The sequence below is a fragment of the Lissotriton helveticus genome, chromosome 3_1 (genome assembly GCF_964261635.1).
Source record: "Lissotriton helveticus chromosome 3_1, aLisHel1.1, whole genome shotgun sequence".
Taxonomy (NCBI): Eukaryota; Metazoa; Chordata; class Amphibia; order Caudata; family Salamandridae; genus Lissotriton; species Lissotriton helveticus.
The window spans coordinates 224,265,612-224,286,792 of record NC_136061.1 but is presented as its reverse complement, the minus strand read 5'-3'; the positions used below and the strand labels follow the sequence as shown (position 1 = coordinate 224,286,792).

The 21,181-nt window shown below is 43.9% G+C and overlaps 1 protein-coding gene across 1 annotated transcript in view; it reads right to left on the bottom strand.

The window, feature by feature from the left end:
- Positions 1 to 745: 745 nt before the first annotated feature.
- The window catches only part of LOC144824484 (uroplakin-3b-like protein 1), a 186,859-nt gene continuing 166,423 nt past the window's right edge, over positions 746 to 21,181 (bottom strand). The window contains exons 5-6 of the mRNA XM_078683567.1: positions 3,072 to 3,201; positions 746 to 987 (exon numbers count right to left, since the gene is read on the bottom strand). Coding sequence (XP_078539693.1) covers positions 813 to 987; positions 3,072 to 3,201 — 305 coding nt within the window. The 3' untranslated portion in view covers positions 746 to 812. The remainder of the gene's footprint in view (positions 988 to 3,071; positions 3,202 to 21,181) is intronic.

Sequence of the window (21,181 nt, the reverse complement as noted above, 5' to 3'; positions counted from 1 at the left end):
GCACAATCCCTATGTTGCATGGCACAAAGCGGCATGGTCAAATATCCTTAACTTGTCGGACCAGATCTTGTTGCAAGATTCCATTCTGAGTCAAGGATGTTGAAAAACAGAACAAGAACTAGGTGAAAGGTAGCGGCCATTTTGTTTTCCCATTTCCCGTTCTTGACAATCATGGCAGCTGTTCCTTGAGGCAGGAAAAAGTCAGGCCCTCAGACAGAGCGTTGCCGCCTAGTTCCATTACTGGGCTTTCGTTTGACAACAGAAGGGTCCTGGTAATTTTCAAAATGAGTTGCTTCCACCGAACAAAATGGATTGATATACCCGATAATATTCAGTTGTAAGAGGCAAGCCCAGGTCTTGAATCATGGTGGATACGTAGTTATGTAGCAAAGTGGCAATTATAGACCAAGAAAAGTCACTTGAGAATTCTTACTGAGGCATATTTCACATGCACTACTTATCTCCTTGCCAAATGAATGCAGTTGATTGAAAATCCTGCTGTAGAGACATTCTGAGATCTTCAGTTTTTGATTGCTGGCTTAATCAAAGCATGTTTTCGGTACTGTAAGTAGTGCATTGGTAATGGACAGCTCACTTTTCTACAGAATAGGGGGGAGCATTGCAAGCAGAAATTATGGTGGGGCGGGATCAAAGCAGAAGAAAGACTCGCCTTTTTGTTTGGTTGTGTGAACAGCACACAGTGGCTCCACTGAAGAAATTGTTCAGCAAGTTTGTAGCTCGGATCAATGAATTGGACGGTAGTAGTAGGACTCAAGACCAGGCTATACCCGGGAGCAGTTGGTAGGGCCCGATCATTCCACCGCTCGACCCTCAGCTGCCTTCATTTGTGGTATATGGTGGGTGTTGTAGGAGGAGATTCTCAGTGATCCAAAAGGTGATCCAAAAGGTGATCTAAAAGGTGGTCCAGAGCGGCTTACGTTGTAGAAACCAGTGCGCACCAACGTGGGACGCTGGCAAAGTTCTCTCCTGCAAGAGAAATGTAGACATTCAGCGCATTACAGCGACAGCAGCTTGCGTTCACGTTTCACATGGCACTGAAATATCTAACAGCTCTTAATGCCCAAATCTTTAAAAGAGGTGTATTTTAGGTAAGACAGAGGGATTATTTCAACTTCCTTGACTTGCATAGTCATGCCTCATTTCTAGAATGGAAACATCTGAAAATACATATGGTTTGATGTGATTATACCAACATTTTAATTCTCCCACAACCAAACACTGGCCCTAGTCTGTGGCCCCACTGCCTGTCACACCTAGATATCTGCCACCAGGAAATAAGGGGCAGCAACATCCTTTCTTCCGAGGAATCCATGTCAACCCAGCTTTACAGATTTTTTGCCAGGGAGTGTGTGTCTCAAAGATTATGTAAAAGTGATCAGCCCTCTGAAGACATAGAGGTGGTATCTGAGTGGCAGCCCCAGCCTGCCCTCACTGGGCAAATAGGATGAGCTGCTGTTACTCAGTCCTTTACTCTTACCCAAAGTGATTAACTTTCTCAAAAAGTATTAACAGTGCAGTTTGTTTAGACAGTAACAGTGATAAGAATATATTCTAAAAGCACCACCAGGGTAACTTGGCCTTCGTTTTAATTCTATTGTTGCTGTGAATGTGTTTAATGGTAAACAGGACAGAGGGAGGCACATATCCATGCCACTTGCGTCTCCGGCAGATACTATTTCCCAGGCAGACTCAACCAAATGTTAGATTCACCTCTAACCGGCCCTGGGGATGGGACTGGGACAGGAAACAACATTGTAACACACAGCTGTAAGAGATCAGTAGGTCTGAGGCAAAGTCAGTCTTGCCAGGGGCACCTCTCTGTTCAGCCAAATGGCTGATAGATTGTGAGACGTTGCTACCACTATTACAAGCTGTTACGGCAGAGAGAAGCCATCACACGTCAAGTGCGGTAAAAGTCAAGGTGTTATATAGTATATAATGCTGCCCCGCCTGCCTTAATGCCCTGACAAATGCAAAAATAACAATTGATGGACAGAATGCAGAACAATGTCATACATTTACCCCATTACAGAGATCTGGGCCTAAATCCATTGTATTTGTGCTCACCATGCTGGCTGAAGAAGGGTGACATACCCTGAAACCGGTCCCAGGATGCTTGTTTCCAGTCCAGGGGGGACCTGGCCTGGTAGTTCGGTCTGGACTGTTCCCATGAGGCACAGGGTCAAGCCTGATTTGCATATGGCTGGACCCAAACTGGGATGGCATAGTGGGCAAAGGAACAATGGATTTAACCCAGATCTTTTGACTGGGGGAAAATGTTTGCATTGTCAACATTCCGTCCATCATTTGTTTGCTGTAACACTTAATGCATTGACAGCAGGCACAGACACAAAACATATTACAGATGAACGCACCTATGGGGAAGGGTAGATTTCCTATTGTTTACTCCAAATCAACTTATCTTCATCATATGTTGGTAGCTGATATTTTGGGGTCGATGTAAATTCGGCTTGATAGTAAAATTTCAATATTGTAAAACACCAAAAGAGTCAAAAATGGAACACTGCCACACATTTACAGGCTCCCATAAGAACACACAGAACCACGGGCATGAAGGTACCCATGCACTAGGACAGCACTGAAGCAGGCACCCCTATATGAGGGTAACACACATGCAGCACTGCAGGAGAGCAGACCTTCCAGCTTCCCGGTGACTCCATTTCCTTTCCACTGTGACCCGCCATCTGCTCTGCAGAAATGGCGCAAGGCCAGGGGATTCTTGGGAAATATGCACATCGGTAGCTCAGTCCAGGCATGTGCCAGTTGACCAGCCCCTGGGTCCAACTCCATCACCCTCAGGCATGATACACAACTCTGACGTTAAACTGTAAGTTTTTTTTCTACTTTAAAAAACACATGGGCAGTCTGCAGTGATTCTTCCTTATAGCCGAAGATACCATGGAAAAAGTGAAATGCTCCCAGAACCGGAAATATTGCTGCATGACCCATAGCGCCATTATTAAAAACAAGGATGAGATACCTACACACGTTCTAGCCAGAGCTAAGGAATGTTAAGGTCTATGGCTTACCATCCAGACATTAAGACAGCAATCATCAATGCCATCAAGATGGCGAGAAGGATGGAGAGGATGGTGGTGATGACGATCATCCCCGCACTGCGTCCCCCTATACTGGTGTCAATGGCTGATGGGTTCTTCCCTGGAAAAGAGAGCAATGGCGTATTAAGGATAAAGAGACTGATGATTGTTTACAGATATTTCACCTGTGATACCCACTTCACAACCCTCACCCAACCACGAGTGAGCCAACTAGGCCCAACAAAGTCCTGCTGTTGAATAAGGCCTACAACAGGTGAGACAATTCCCTACTTTAAATAAACTGCACTCTTGCTCCACTCCATCCTGTGCCACCACCAAGAAAAGACAAACAAAACTATGAATAACATATCCAGTTGTATTCATGGCCTCACACTGTTTGCTTCTATCAACATCCATCTATGCTCTTGAATTTACACAGTGATCCCAATACCTTCTCTGGAAGACACTACAGCTATGTTTCTGTGTCTGCCAAATGGATCCCAAGGTCTCCTCAAGCTAGCGTTACGTAATGTTCTTTTTGTACTGAAAAGAGGGGCCTTTATGAAATATAGGAAATAGGTGCTACATTTAGTGTTGCATTGCTCCACTTAAGCACTTAAGTCTACGGTAAATGTGTGCTTCTGTAGTCACAAAATAGATCCCAATGTTTTCCCCAGAAGAGATTAAATCTTTGCTTTTATATCCTCCAAATTCCAATGTATCCACACATATCCCAACAACAACTATATGTCTGTTCCTAAGATTAACACCGCTTTCGTTCCCTGAACACATGTCCTTAAATGTACTTCCCTCCACTCTATTTATGCTCAGATAATGTTCCTGCATGACCATATAGCTAGTACAATATTCTTTTTTTTTTGTGGCTAGGCACTTCTACTATCCTTTTTTTATCATCATTTTTTTTATTGAAGATCAAAGATAGGCAATTTCATAGGATACAAAACAATATAGTAAATATAAATCAGTATGTGACAAGTAATATACATCTGTAATATATTACAGAAGAGTAAAAAAGGAGGAAAAAGAAAAGGAAAAAGGAGAAGGTTATAAGCTATATATAAGGAGGGAAAGAAAAGAGAATTAGAATTTCAGGAATCGTGAAGAAAGGGGGTCCACACCTGCTGGAATATTTGTTCTTGGTCTTGCATCCTATAAATTACCTGTTCATAGGATGCTGTCTGTATCATCGCAACCATCCAGTCCTCTTTGGAGGGAGGGCTAGGTGATTGCCACAGTCTTAAAACACATAGCTTAGCAGTAGAAAGTGCAGTGTGTAAGAGTCGACTCTAAGGTCTTGAAATAGTAGGAAAACTTCTAAAGTCATGTGGCAAAATAGTGGCAGGTGTGAAAGGGAGTGAAAGAGGAATAGTTTCTAGTAGTGTAGCTCCTATTTGCTGCCAAAATTGTTTTATAAAAGAACATTCAAAAATGATATGCAGGAGGTCACAATTAGCTTCAGAGCATCTCCAACACCTAGAATGCGATGATAATCCAGCTCGTTGCAACTTTAAGGGAGTCCAATGCCAATCATGTAAAGTTTTAAAAACAACAATATTCTTTTAAACTGACACCACTTTAACAATACTAATATATGTTGGTCTTTATTATTAATTTAACTTCGGATTGATTGCACAGCCAAAAACGTTTTCAATCTATCTTATTTTCTCAGTTAGATTGTCCCACGTCTGCGTGAATGCACTAAAAAAGAAACAAATAAGCAAATACAACATTCATCTACATATTTACCAGTAAACAATAGCTCGTTTTTAGCAACAATAAAACCATGCCAAACATGCTCTGATAATCAGTCGTGGTCCTGGACTTCCAAAGAACACACCCAGTCAGGAAGTTAAAAAAAAGGACTATAGTCTGGGCCAGTAAGATTAATTATTTGGTTCATTTGTGAAGCGCGTGGTGCATAATTGCAGGTTTACCTCTAAGCACTTATATCCATCTTCCAATAATCATCTTTTTGTGGATTTGAAGAAATCAATCAAGATGTGGTGGCAAATCTTGAAATCCTCACAGGGATTTAATGTGCAGCCACATTTGGGCCAGACGTACTAAGCATTGGAATGATCGCAAATGCTACGATATTGCCTTTGCGACTGCTAAAATGCTTTTTCTTATTTACAAATCCCATTTTAGGAGTCAGAGAAGATTTCTGACACCTAAAATGGGATTTCGAATAGGTACTGATTCAGTTTCTGTAAAAGGCGTTTTGTAGGTGCCCCTTCCAAATACCGAACAGGTATCTAATGTATCAATATTGTGCGACCAAAATCCAGTTGCAAAACTCAGTGTTTTACCAACACCGCTAAGAAATCGGTAAACCCTTCCCTTTTCTTAATGTAAACATTTTTTAAACGCAGTCCATTTCATTTTTAGGAAAATGGGCTGCATTTAAAAAAGTTTGCTATATTATTATAAAGCAAATCCCAGATATGGTGGTCTGCTGACCCCAACACACCACTATCCATGGGATAGCCTCCAATCGTAGTGAGTTGGAATTTGGAAGGTCAGCTTCTGACCCATTACGATCCAAAATTTAAGAACCTACTAGTACATAGGTTGGTCCTTAAAATTCTTTGTTGGTTTAAACAATTCTGGTCTCAAATTGCAGGTTTAGTAAATAGTACACATGGCCCTATGTTAGGTACTCTGGTCATATGCGGCAAAAAGTTTCATGTCATTACAGCTCATGCTCAATTACTTGGTAACAGTGAGATAGCTAGGGGGTGCGGGTGGGGCGCCCCCCCCCCCAGACAGCATGAGTTTTGGGGGCAGCAGTGTCCCTCCTTTCTTACCTGCAGCTGTCGCGGGGTGGCAGACGCAGGGACTGTACCCATTCCCCTGCCCAGCGGACATCGCGGACAGCAAACATCTGACCACCACGGGCAGCAAAAGATCCAGCTAAGCCTCTGTTTGCCAAGTAAGGACTCAACAAGAGGCTCAAGAATGCCATGTCTCATAACTAAGGTATCAGTTTCAGGACTCTCATCTGCACTACCTTGAGCCAGCGCATGATTGAGAGGGGTAGATAGATTGCATTGTGAAGAATTAGATGAGATGTCTGTATCGCCTGAATGGTGGTCTGCACAAAGTGGAGAAAATGGAGAAAGCTTGTGGCATATTACGGTGGAAACAGGCTGTGTGTATCACTGCCATGTGCACAAGCTCGGCTTTTTCTTTTAACCCCGCTAAACACACACACAATTGATTGGTTTTCATTGGCAATGGTACCCTTCAGTTTAGCTACTTTCTTCTTTTCAGCCTGGCATTTTGTAGCTGAACTCTTTCCAACCTTTTTGCTGTCTCACTAATGACAGATTTTGATGACCGTTGAATGGAGCATTATATTACACACGTTCCCAAGTACTTCGGGCCCTTTCATTGGATTTCTTGATAATTCAATTGTTTACTTTTGATTTGTTGCTTTCCTTGCTATTCTGAGTTTTTCAAGAATAGCTCTCTCACCATACTTTTCGAGTGAATATGTTTTTTCCTTACAAAGCTAACGTTAGGGAACTATTTTTAGGTCGAAGCCTACCATACAGCACAGCCATCTGGCTTGCTAAAGACATCTTGTGGACAACCGGAAAGCTTCCCTGAAAATCATTTCACCCATTGCTTACCATTAGCTTTGTGGTTTGTAACTCACATTTGCTTCCTTTGTGTTTGCTGGCTCTATTTGTTTTAGGCTGTCCAGCTGAAGTGTGTCCCTTCCCTTTCCCAAACCTTATTGATTGTATTCTTCCAAAAGGACTGGATTTCTGTAAACAGGCATTTCAATCTTGTTCTCATCTTGCCAAATTTTCTGTGCATTCAAAGACAGAGGTCAAATGTCAAAGTCTGTTTTCCGAGGGAGCTTGGTGTTTCCTTTTCATTATCTGATTTCAAGTGAGAGCATTTATGTGACAATCATGCTGGCTATTGGGGGTAATTCTGGTAATTCTGAAATGTGGTGGAAACAAATATTTTAATACGATCCCCACAAATTAATACATTTAGGGCCTGATTACGATCTCGCTCAGAAAGCCCTCCATACGACTCAGATCCAGAGGGTTTACCGAGCGAGTCAGGCTCCAGGGCTCCGAGCAACTGAGTACGATGCAAGTATGCACTGACAGGTAGCTCGGAGTCCCATTGAAGTCTATGGGAGCCTGTTGTACGTTGCGTACATAGGCTCCCAATACAGTAAAAAGGTACATCGCGGAAAAGGGCGCCCCCTGTCACGTGGTCCGCTCAGTGCCCTCCGCACGTGCTTGCATGTGTCGGGGGGATCCTTGGGTCCCCCCTGTGACCGACTTGTAAGGCTGCGGGTGAACGGGGGCCTGCTATGGCCCCCCAAAGCCCACTTCCCAAAGCTTTTTCGAGTCAGAGGCTCCAACTCGATCCTGCTGCTCGGGACGCACATCGTACTTGGTCGCTCAAAAATCAGACCCATTGTGCTGCAGGAGTCGGCAGTGTTGTAGTCATCCGGAGGACTTCGCTGACTGGTACGAGTCGCTCGGATCTCGAGGTGATATTCACATTGTACTTGCTCGCTCGTACAGCGGTACGAGTCGTTCGGAAACCGGGGTTACGAATTGGACTCGCTCGCTACGAATCACGTTTGGAGCCCTTCCTAGCAAGATCTTAATCGAGCCTTTAGTGATGACATTTCCACACATTATCATTCGTGCGCTGTTCATGTGCTGTATACTTTTATCAGTAAAACTGTCTGTAAAAAATGTAATGGTACTTTCAATTGATGATGTGTTGTCTGTAAAAGGAGAGTGCTATCAAACCATGAATACTCCACTTTACCCACTCCATTCAAGTCTGCACCACTTCACATCACTGCACTCTATTGTGCACCACTACACACCATGCCACTCAACTCTACACCACTCAACGCTGCATCACTGCATTCTACAGTCTAATCTGCACAATTCCACTCTATGCCACTTCACTCTACACCTCTACTCTGCATCACTCTACTCTATAACAATGCAGTTTACCACACTCTTCTCTATGCACCACTGCACTCCTCACCACTGCACTCTGTACCACTTCAGTCTGCACTACTCCACTCTTCACAACTGCACTCTACGCCACTCTAATCTACTCTGCACCACTGCCCTACATGCCACTGCACTCTACACCATGTTACTCTACGCCATTGCCCTCTATTCTGCACCACTCCACTTTACACAACTTCACTCTTCTTTGAAACAATCTACTCTTCACCACTCTACTTCATGCTGTGGCACTCCAGTCTACTCTACACCATTGCACTCTACAACACTGCAGTCTACACTGCGCCACTCCACTCTACTCTGCACCACTCTACTTTATGCCATTGCACTCTACGTCACTGCGCTCTACGTCAATGCTCTCTACACCACTTTACTCAAAACCAATGCACTCTATGCCACTGCACTCTATGCCAGTCTACTCTGCACCACTGCACTTATGCCACTTCACTCTAGGTCACTCTACGACACTTCACTCTACAATACTACACTCTATGATAATCTACTTCATTAAACTCTACAACACTCTACTCCCCTCCTCTACTCTGTGATACACTAATCAACTCCCTCAGTGACACTTTACTCCAGTCTATTCTATAACACATTACTCCACTTTACTCCGATCCACTACTCCACTCTAAGCCACTCGACTCTATGCCACTCCACTCCCTCCAGTGTCGCTATGAGTCTAAGATAAATACCCTACATCCTATCCTTTAGTACTTCCTGGACTTCCAGTGACAGATCCCCACGAATAGCAATGACCACTTTCTGACTGGCCAACTCAAAGTATTGAATATGATACAATATATCGGTCATTTGTCTTACATCTTTTTTCAATAGCGGAAGACATTGTATTTCAAGACATCTTCTGTGAACTGACTATGCCAGGGCCTTCTGAGAGCAAGGCTTAGCCAGATTTAATTTAGCGAAATAGAGACCCCAGATGTTACATTTGAGAAGTCTAACCAAACCAGCATAGAATGATAATTGCTTTAATTATTACTCCCCTTTAAGGTTCCTATCCTTAAACAAATCATATCCGAATATTCCTACCAAATATCCTAGGCTCCACGAATCCCCATCACATCCCAGTTATACAGAATCTGGAAATAAGAATTAAATTGCCTGCCCATACAGGAAATACCCCGAGGAAGGTGCTGCTCCCTCAGTCATAGCCAGCCTTCCTGCCCCCCACCTGGCCCGAATACTGCAAATGATGAACAATCAAGAGAGGTACTGTCTCATTAATTACAAACAAATCAGATATGCACATCGTCATCTAATAATTTGATATCTCCAATCGAGTCTTTTAAATTATTTTTTGATTTCAAAGTACTTTATTGATTTTCTATAAGAAAGATACATAGAGTAATACTATTACAGGGTTAGCACATATATATGTAAAGCAAAAATATAATGTGTCAAAAAGCATAGCTTTCAGGAAGCGCCTAAAAACGGTACTATTTTAGGTGGAGGCTCCTCTTTCTGTCCACATCACAGCACCGCGCGGAGATACACCTTCGGGTGTGATGCCGGCGCGTAACAAACCAATAAATAAATAAATAAATAAATAAATATTATTCCCATGAGGGTATCAAGATGCCAAACCAAGTGCTCAATAGAGAGAGAAGAACAGAAACCGAAAGAAGAAATAAGAAAGAAGAAAGAGGAGAAGGAAAAGGAAAACAACGATTAGACTAGCCGTATACTATACATCCTGTATTCTATGCGGTTGTGGTCAGAAGAGCAGTTCGATATTAATTGACCTAACTCATAACGGCCTAGTACCGGTAATAACGATTAGATAAAAGGATACAAGGCACGAGGTGTGATTCAGTGACATACAGTAGTGTTCATGGAGGTTTGTAGGAGTTGAGATAAGTATCCATAGAGTTCCACATCAACCTTGATGAGGGTTTCCATGGAGAGTTCTGCAAGGAGATGTTGTCTGTCCCTCTGAGATGAGTGATCCAGTTTATCCAGCCCTTATAGGATGCCTTGTAAGTTATGATCCAGCTAGCAGCACAATGGTATTCATGTTATGCCTTTCTTCCAGTTAGGTCTCGTTCTTTTCCTCCAGCTGGAATCAAGACCACCATCTCATATTCTGCCCACCATATCCTCGGATGCTAAATTACCAGTGCTTTCAAGATATTGACTTAAGATAAAATACCAAAGCAAATGGAAACGACCATCTTAGTTTGATCTGTTTATTTCTCAGTTCCTTTGTGACCTCCAGTAGTGCTCTCCACCTGCTCAATGTATTTGTGAGAGGTCCTTGAACAATTGGATCACACCAACTTCATATTATACAATGTGCATTTACTTTACTTCCATGAGAACCTTATCCTTCACTAATGAAGAGGTCAGTTTCACCAGGCAATCTCTCCATTACCACTTGTGTCAGTCTGCTGTACCCCCAGTAATATGGATTTGTAAATTTGGAATAAGGCCTGTACCCTGATCATAAAGGATAAGGTGAAACAAGCCATGACAGTACTCCTCAATGTCCTCTACCTCTACCACTTCCTTCTTTTCAGCTAATCTGTACTTATTATGACTGGAGCAATCTTCAAGGTCATCACATTTATCTACCAGCTCCTTTATTTCTCCAGCACCAGCCTCCAACGCAGAAGTAGTATTCTCCAGGACAACTCCCATTAATTATATGGCATCCTCTTTGGCAGTCTCTATCTCCAGTCACCTCTATGTCTTTTGATATGTCATGCCTTAAACCAAGTGCAGCGTCTTCTACATCCGACGTCTCGCCTGAGCTTCTTGTCCTCCCTGAACTGCGGCCGGGCTTGGCTCCGCCATTCTTGAACAGCAACCGACCGGCCGGGCTTGGCTCCGCCGGCCGGACCACAACCCCCAGCAGCCTTTGGGGTCAGCGACGACGCCTGTAACGAGCGCGCCAGGAGGCGCTTAAAGCACCGGCAGGGGCTGAGTCCCCTGTCTTTCTTTTCTTCACACTTGCAGTCTCGCCTGAGCTTCTTGTCCTCCCTGAACTGCGGCCGGGCTTGGGTCCGCCATTCTTGAACAGCAACCGACCGGCCGGGCTTGGCTCCGCCAGCCGGACCACAACCCCCAGCAGCCTTTGGGGTCAGCGACGACGCCTGTAACGAGCGCGCCAGGAGGCGCTTAAAGCACCGGCAGAGCCTTCGTCCCGCGAGGACGCGCCGGTCGAAGCCAAGACTAAGGGCGGACAGTCTAAGACAGTCCGAGACAGGCAGAGACTGGACTGGGCCAGTTACCCTGCTCGTTATTTTCAGGTGAGACTGTTCCATTGTTCGAGGAGGATCCTGGACATTATCAGGCATTGACTTTACATGCATTGTGTTTAATCCGATTGGTGAGACTGAGGTACACATTTCCAGCGTATTTACACTGTGTTTCTGGGGGGGTTCTGTTTTTTGTCTTATTGGTGTGCTATGCCTAGTAAAAAACTGTCCCCGGTAAAAAACACTATGGACAACTACTTAGTGCAGGTAGTTGCTAAAATTAATAGTGAGAGGAGATCCTCACTTGGGCTGGGTGTTTCTCCCAAGTCTCCTACATCAATTCTGTCAGTACCTGACTCTGTTCAATCCCCGAACATAGCTAATAGTAGTTGCCCGGTTGTAATACCTGAATTTGACGACAATGCTCTCCTGGACCAGACTAATTGTGCACTTGAGGTTAGTGATAGTGAAAATGAGGCTGATTTACACCCCCAAGAGGTAAAAGCCCCTACCCCAGTACCTGCGCCACGCACTACCAGAGGAGCAAAAAAGGGTCAGCAAAAGCGGGGAGGGCTCCGCTCAAGTCGTAAGAAGCCTGCCTCCCCACCAAGCAACACTGTGGTGGAGGAAGAAGGGTTACTTGATGAAGTCGGTGTGTCTTTAACCAATGAGCAGTTTAGGAAGTTGCTGGCTTTGATAGACACCAAGATCCAGGGAATTGTAAAGCCGTTGGTGGGGAAGATAGATAAGCTCACTAATTAAGTTAAACGATTAGGGGGCCTTTTGAGCAAAACTTTGAAGGAAGTAGAAAAACTGCCTGAAGAAATGATAAATAAGATTGAGTTAAAGAATGGAACATCAAGCTCTGAGGGTGAGGGTGAGGGAGGAGCATTCCCCTTGTCTAGTCATCCTGTGGTTTCACAGGTAGTGGTAGGGGAGGGTGTACAAGGGGTAGTTGTCCCTCCTGTTGTACTTCCAGACCAGGATCATGCAAAAGGCTCGGTTGAGCTTATAGTTGAGGCTTCCCCCTTAGTCCTTGTTCTAGCTAACGTTCCTAAACTGGGTCCAGGACAGGATGAAACTACATCTTCATTGCTGTCCAAAGCCTTATACTGGCTAACCAACAATATGGTAATAAACCCCTGGGGTAAGAAACAACTGGCAGAGGAATTAGTTATGGCTAGGAGGGCGGAGTGGATAGGTAGCAGCCCAAAAAGATTCAGGGGTGACTGTGTTGTTTTGAATTTCTCAGACCCTGAGGTGCTAATCAACATCTTGCCCAATCTTCTACCTCCACAGCGAAGGTCCACTGATATTATCCCTCTTACCCTAGACTTTTTCTACTATCAGAAAGGGGGGTTTCTAATCGGTATACATTAAGAACAAAATGGAATGTGGTTTCTGCAAAGGGGAAGAATGCTACTAACTCCTCTGAGTGGGGAATACATCTTGAGAATAGGTTCTCAGCCCTCTCCAATTTGAATGACTGTGATTGACTTCAAGGGGGTAAATGTTCAGTATCATTTGCTGTAAAAGCCCAGAGAATATGCTCCCGGAATGTCCACAAAAGTAATGAGGTTGCCCATTTTTTAATCCTATAAGCACTTTAGCGCAGACAAGTTTAGCGATATCTGTGGCGGGAGTGCCCTCTCCTTTGATATTAACTCCTGATGTTCAACTTGATTGTCCAACCGGGGTGGGGAATCTAATCTCTTGGAACTTGGCTGGGCTATGCTCCAAACTAGATTGTGGGGACTGGCTTGGCTTTGTTAATTTATATGATGTATGTATGTTTCAAGAGACTTGGGCATGTAAACCTGTATTTGCGCTAGGATATTTAAATTTTTCTGTGCCAGCAGTAAAGGGCCCGAAAGGGAGACCGATGGGGGGTCTTACAATCTGGGTCAGACAAACCCTCAAACTTAAAATAACAAATATTGAGACTAGTCATAATGACATTCAGTTAATCAGGGTAACCAGTGATGAAACAGGGTCACTAGATATATATAACATATACGCTAGGAATGTTAAGGGTGTTAGATCTGATGTTTTAATCGCATTGGGTAACCTCCTTGATAAATTTTCCCCTGATAACAAGGTGGTGATAGCAGGCGATTTTAATAGGACGTTTGAGCCCCTGGTCTTAAGTGAGGTCTCCATTGCAGCATGAGAGGACTCCCAATGGGTCATTCCTGCGTTAGATCTGAAGCCAGTTACTCGTTGGACTGAGGAAATTATAGATCTGAATGCACTGTGCTTAGAAAAAGGTCTGAGAGCTTTGAATGGACGTACAGCTTTGGATAGAAAAGGCTCCATGACCTTTGACAACGGAAGACATAAAAGTAGGATAGATTATGTTATTGGCAGCTTATTGCTGTGGTCATCTGTCCATGATATGGAGGTCGTTATGAGACCTGAGAGCGATCACAATCCTTTGTGTGTAGAGCACAAATGGTGGGCCGTTGGGACAAATCCTACTTGTTTAAACACTCTTGCTCCGCCCTCGCTCATCCCAGAAAATAACATGCGTAGGCTTAAATGGGCCAGTGTTGTGACCAATCAACAGGCTATTGATAATATTAATTATGAAACTGACCAAGCCATAGCTGCTTTGGAAACAATTAGTGTTTCCCCCTCTGGCCTGAAGGAAGTGGTTAACATTCATGATACTCTGTTCGCCAAGATTAAAAAACATTTCCTGAAACCTGTTAGGCGAAATGGGGCTAGAGCTAGTAAAGATGCTAAATGGTATAACGCCGAATGTAGGGCTGCACGTCTGGCTCTAGGGCAGGCACTTAAAAAGGAGGGTGGCCGAAAGCACTTGTCTAGCCAGAAAGAATTATAAAGCCTGCATAGTGAAAGCTAAAAGAGCCTGGGATGAGCTACACTGGTGTAAATTGAAAAAAGCAAGTGATAGAAAGGATTCCAGAGCGTTCTGGAATATCGTTAAATGGGGTAGTGAGAGAGTAGAGGAATCCCCTAATAATAACGTACCTCAGGAAGCTTGGGTAGAATTTTTTAGCTCGCAGTACGCTTTCAATACACAGATTAGAGGGGAGGACAGTATTACTATGTCTTTTTCTTACGGTAATCTTTTTAATGATAAAGAGATTTTGATTGCTATAAATGCTGTGAACGGAGGACGCGCACCCGGATCAGATGGCGTTCCTGCAGATATCTTTTTAAATGATAAAGAGCGGTGGTGTAAATATATCTATTTACTCATCAATTTTATTGCCAAGGGTGCTGAGGTCCCAGCCTCTTGGAGAGGAGCTGTGATTATCCCTGTGTTTAAAAAGGGAGACCGTGCACAGCCGGGTAATTATAGGCCAATAAGCCTTATCGACACTGTACAAAAAATAGTCGGCCGTGTGGTGGTAAATAGGCTCCTAGATTGGGCAGAGGACAACAACATCCTATCACCGTACCAAGCAGGATTTCGAAGGGCAACTAGCACGGTTGACCAAGTGTTCCGTTTCCAACTGCTTCAGTGGAAGACTGTGGTGCTGGGAGGAGGCAGCCTGTATGCAGCATTTGTTGATTTGAGGGCTGCCTTCGACCTGGTCCCACGGGCAAAACTGTGGCAAGTTCTACAGATTTTGGGGGTCCCTGAGGAATTACTGACCTTGGTAATGCGATTACACGGGCTCACTTTTGCCAAAATACAGTGGGGAGGGCATGACATGGTCACAGATGAATTTCCAGTTGAAAGGGGAGTTCGACAGGGGTGTTCAATGGCCCCAACCTTGTTCACTTTGTACATAAACGGTGTTGTCCCCCGTATGGTAACAGCTCCTGTAGACGCTCCATCTCTCTCAGGGTTAAAAATCCCTATATTAATGTTTGCGGACGACACGCTTATTATGTTGAAAACGCCTAGTGGTTTGCAGCGTGCTCTGTGTATTTTTGAGAATTTCTGTGGGGAGCATGGGTTAGAGGTGAACGCCACCAAAACCAAACTCATGGCTTTTAAACCACATCGTAGCTGTAAGTCTAACATCATCATGAGTGGGCGGCCTCTTGAGGTGGTAAACTCATTCACATACCTAGGAATTCTCATCGCAGATAATAATAGATGGAGCCAGCATATAAATATTGCCACTTTGCGACATAAGCAATTGTCGGGTGCCATTAATATGGAACATAGGAAATCTTTGACCAAACCTGTTAAGCCAGCTTTATTGGTTTATGAAGCGAAGGCTATAGGGTCGGCACTTTATGGTGCGGAGATATGGGGCTTTGAAAATTTGAACTCTTTACAGGGGTCGGAGAATAAATTCCTAAGATTACTTACTGGTACCCCGAAAAGCACTCCTCTCCTGCCTTTAAGATATGAGCTTGGTAGGAAGCAAATCAAGGATCTAGCCAGACTACGTCCAATCCTATATTGGCGACGACTATGGACTACCCCCGAGCTTGCGCATTATGCCGAAGGTTTTATTGATGTCATAAAGGCGGACTGTTTTCATAGAATTAGTTGGCTCAATTTACTGAAGGCAATACTGTTCGAGCTTGGGTAAAGTTCTATATGGCTAGATCCAACAGGTGCATCATTCCCTACCAAGTCTGCCCTAAAAATTATATTCTGGGAACATGTTGCTAATAAGAGTTTGAGTAATTTGAGTAATGGGTCTATGTCCGCTGGATTCCTTGAGGTAAAACTGTACCCGGTTTTGGAGTCGTACTGGGATATTGTTTCAAAACCGGGTGACAGGAAGCTCCTATTCCAACTGAGAGCTGGAGCCCTCCCTATAAGATCTTTGACAGCCAAATGGGGCTCAGGGGGGAGTGACATCTGCCCAGCCTGTGGAACGGGGAAGGAAACTCTTGGACATTTTTTGTTCTCTTGTAAAGCATACTGTGTCCCTAGACGCGCTTGGTTAGCTCCTATGTGTAGGAACCTTGGTACAACCTGCAGTTCTGTTGCTCTGCGCATTATATGCTCAAGCCCATTAACATGGATATTAATAGCGACAGCTAAATATATTGGCTGGGCATGGGCGATCCGTCAGAGACTGCTAGTCAATTAACTATTCTCTGGGTGAACATGCAGAGACTGCTAGTCATTTAACTATTCTCTGCCTGTAAAATCTGTTTTTATAAAATCTCTTTTAGTTTTAGAATAATAATGAACTTGATAGATATTCAGAGACTGCTAGTTATTTGACTATTCTCTGTATGTAAAATATGTTTCAATGAAATTGACACCGCTCGCTCTTTAAATTGTATATACTTTTTAATGTATAAATCAAACCTCTTATGAATTCTTTTTAAATTTTTTGTAAATACTGCGAGATTTCGTTCTAACCAAATGTATTGTATGTATTTAGTAGTGCTTTGTAAATGTGTCTGATCGTAAATTTAATTCTATTTTAATACTGTCAATATTTTGTGTATGTTTGCTTTTATGAGTATACACTCGAATAAAGCACTTTTGAATTGAATTGAATTGATATGTCATGTCCAGTTTGGTCACATTGAGTTGGTCGGTAAAGGATTTGCACAACTCGTCTTGCATCTCTGAGATACACTGCCAGAAGGTCATCTTTCGTGAGCAAACAGGATTTTCCCCTCTTATTTGCCATCAAGTTCTGCTGTTTGAGAAGTCCTCTGTAGCTGTTTCAGACCCACACGTGTGCCAACATAGGCAGAGATCATGCTGCAATTTTTCTGATTCTCCTTTCTTCATAGGACTTGTCTTTGCCTGTGTTCAATAGTTCCTCCACTGACTTTATGAGCTGCTTTCTGGTAAAACAGAGGTTGTGCCCCAAAGTCACCCCAGGATCTCGTGGACAAGATAAACACACTCAGTGACTCAATACTTTGTGATGTGGCAATACAGCCATAGATTCAGGTCTCTGGTTAAGCAACACCCCCTCTCGACTACACAAACAACCACCTTCTGTATGTATGTGGATTGTCAATAGTTTAGAATCGTGTCATGGACGTTCCTGCAGACCAGGAAACCACTCCTCCCTTTGGCAAACAGGTTATCCCAAGTACCTCCCTATGGTACTCCTCATGGCCCTATGGAGCTCCACACCTACTAAAAATATCTGTTTTTATAGGCTCTTTTCAGCGAAATTTAAGGTCTCACTTAAATGTCCCTGTGCGGCCGCCTATCTTCTGTGGCAGACATTCCGCTGTTGCAACATACAGCTCTAAGTGAGGCCACCAGCTCCAATGTTCACCATGACCCGCCCAGGCTGTAGATGGTGCCTTCTTTCTCTGTGGTGAGCGGCTGTTCTGCAGGTGACTACACAACAGTCGGAGGCCTCTGTCGCTCACCAAACAGCACTCATGTTCTTTCCCTCAGGCCAGCAAACTCGGCATTGTGCATACATCGCTGGGATCATGCATGGAGCTCGCCTCCGGAGCGACTCCATTGCACTGGTGCTGACCACTTGCCGGGTGAGTTACGTTTTCCACTTTTGCAATGGCAGCATGACCTTCTTTTCTAATATGTAAATGGCAGTTAGGTTCCCTTCCACCTCCAAGACATCTCTGGTGTGCTTTGTAAACTCTTTTCTCATATTTAAAATTTATCTTGGTTTAGCATGTCAGGTGGACTCTTTGCTTCACTGAGGAGATGACAACTGATCTTTTTCTTCCTTTTTGGAGTGTAGGATGGAATCATTTTGCGTTATGGAGATGGTTCTTAGTCTCATTTGTTTCAATCACTCTCATGATGGTTGTTGTGCTCTTTCTGCTCTTTGTTTGGAGCTGTTTGCTGTGCTCCCTCCTCTGCATTGAGGCTGGTAGACCGGCCATGTGCTCCTCTTTAGGCATAATAACTGGGCTCTCTTTGGGTATTTCCTATGGCTTTTCCCCCTCTGCCTCTTTTTTCATCATTCAGAAAAATATTCAATCCCATAATTATCGGGTCTAATTAGGAGACCCACATACCATTACATTGCTCTTGCTTTGAAATTGAAAATGATTTCCATTTCACTAGTCGTGCAATTCCTGGGTGTACTTAACACTGAAGTTGACCTCTAGTACAGCAACATTCCTAGTGGTCACCTGGTTTAATGAAAAATGCACTTCAGTTTATCAATTTATCTGTTAATCGATAAACCATGCTGATGCTGACTTCTCATCACATGTTTATTATTTCAATTTCACAGGGAAGTTTTTCTAAAAATGATATATATATTTCACTCTTATCGAGTGTTCAAAAGGGTATGTTTATGATTGCTTGTGATTTAACAATATAAAAAAAATGACATTTTAATGTCATAAGAACTGATAATGAAATATCCATCCGACATTCAAAATAACTAGACCGATTAAAAAATCTATTATGGTTATAGGGAGTAGTGATAGAAAACAGTGCAAAGAGGTCACTCTTCTTTCTACTTGTACTAAGTGTAAATGTATACGAACCTAATATTACCATCTTATATGCTTCGGAGTGGACTCAGATTGCATGTAATACAACGTAAAAGATTACTACAGGAGTAACTGATCCCATTTACTTTGGGGCAGATTTACGTTTCCTGGCGCATCCCTGCAAATCAGCAGGGATGCACCAGGAAAGATGCGTGACGCAAGTTTACTCTTGCGCCAGCATAGATGCACCGCATTTACAATGCGGCACATCATGGCGCATGGATAAACAGATGCGTGTCGCATCTGTCGGCGTAAGTTTGGCGCAGTGCTGGAGTTGTGTCACGAGCACGATGCGATGCAACTCCAGCACTGTTCCAACCTGGCCTATCCTCAACATGGTGGGGCAGATTTATGATAACTGGCGCATCCCCAGGGATGCGCCAGTTATTTTGCGCCGTTGCTCCGCCACCCATGGTGCGCCGCATTTACAATGCGGCGCACCATGGGGCAAAAACGGCACAGATGCGTGACGCATCTGTGCCGTAAAGGTGGCGCATTGCTGGAGTTGCGTCGCAAGCACGACGCAGCTCCAGCAAGGCTCGGGGTGCCCTATCTGACCAATGCTGCGTCAAGACCTACACCTGCTTCAAGCAGGCGCAGGGTTTTGACGCAGCATTGGCCTGAAAGTGACTGAGTGAAATCTTATAGATTTCACTCAGCCACTTTTGCGAGGCGCACCTGCCCCGGACCGCCCACCCTGCGCCGGAACGCCCACAAGTGGCGCAGGGCTTTACAACGTGACACATCTGCCTAGATGCGTCCCGTTGTAAATGGGTCGTAGGGATGCACCACGTTTACGCCGCAGTTGCGTGACGCAAACGTGGCGCATTACCAACATAAATCTGCCCCGGTGCATCACTCCTTACGCCTGCTTCAAGCAGGCGCAGGGTTTTGACGCAACATGGCCGTAAAAGTGACTCCGTGAAATCTTGTAGATTTCACTGCCTCACTTTTACGTGGCGTTCCGGCGATAGAACGCCCACCCTGCGCCAGAATGCCCACATGAAACCTGAAGCCGGTTTCATGTGGCGCAGGGCTTTACAACGTGACGCATCTCCCTAGATGCGTCACGTTGTAAATAAGGCGCAACGTGGCGCATGGGTTACACCGCCGCTGCGTCACAAAAGTGACGCAACGGCGGCTTTGACTTTTAAAGAACACATTGATAAAGGTTCGTAGGAACCTTACTTTAATGACTGTATTAAGGGTCTCTGCATTGTGTCTTGACAGTGTTATAGTTATGGGAGACAATTTAGTGCTGATGTTGTCCATTGAAATTTAATTCAACAACATACCTAAGATATTTTCTCTGCTAACAAGAACATTATAAATCGAGGTATGCATCCACTATTATTATTAAGTTAACTCTTTCTCACACAAGTCTCTTGACAACTGAAAATAAGAAAAGTGAAAACATAAGACAGTAGAACGTAGTACAGCAGAAAAGTCCCGATAAACACTTTTGAATGTGTATATTGTCAGTATTCACAAGGAGAGATCTTTTCTTAAAAATAAACCATATGTACCACTCAAGCTCACAATCACGACCACTCGCCTATAGTGAATAGATGAGGATGTTGGTGAAGAAAAAAAAGAAATAGTGTTTCTTATGTTGGATCAGCTTTAGTAACCAAATGTATTTTTAATCTGTGGCTTAATAATTCTGGCACACATCTGCACTTAAAGCATTCAGTAGACTTTTTATGTGAATAAATGATCCAGATCTAGTAGCCAAGGTCCAAGGTGGTAGGCTCTACGTCAGTCTTTACCGAAAGCCCAAGGAGAGGCACAACTTGGTGGTGATCATCCAAGTGCCCTCAAGGACAACCTGCCTTATGGACAGTTTTTACAGATCTGGCATAATTGCAAGTACAAAGTAGATTTTTTTCAAAGAAGCTGAGTCTCCCAAATAAACTCATTGAACATGGTTATCTACGTAAGCAAAAAGGCTAGTCGTGAAGCGAGGGCTTGTTATTGTCGATGTGAGTAACAGACTGATTTGTGTCACCACATTTGGTCATGTTAGCAAACAACTACCTGAGGTAGTCACAAAATGTGGTAAAAGACTTTTTTTCTTGTTTAAGAATGGCAGTTGGACTCTCTCTTCTTTTTTGTGGTTGCCATTTGTTCTCCCTTCACCTCACTGAAGACGGTATGTGTCAGACCGATGTATACTGACCTGCAGTTCCTGGTTTTACCGGGCGTTGAGGATTCCTGGTGCCCTAATGGAATTGCAGACAGACAAGGATTAAACATTCTTTGCTCTGACTCAACCCCACAGGGGAAAGAGGAAGGGTAATGTAGTCGGCACAAGCCACGTATATGCTGGTGTCTGGAGTCATGTGGACAGGTTTCCGCCTTTCTGCTTATAGGACTGGGCTTCGTAGTCGTAGGATCATGATGGGGCACCGGACATCCTTGCGTAAGACAAACACAAAGAACAGGC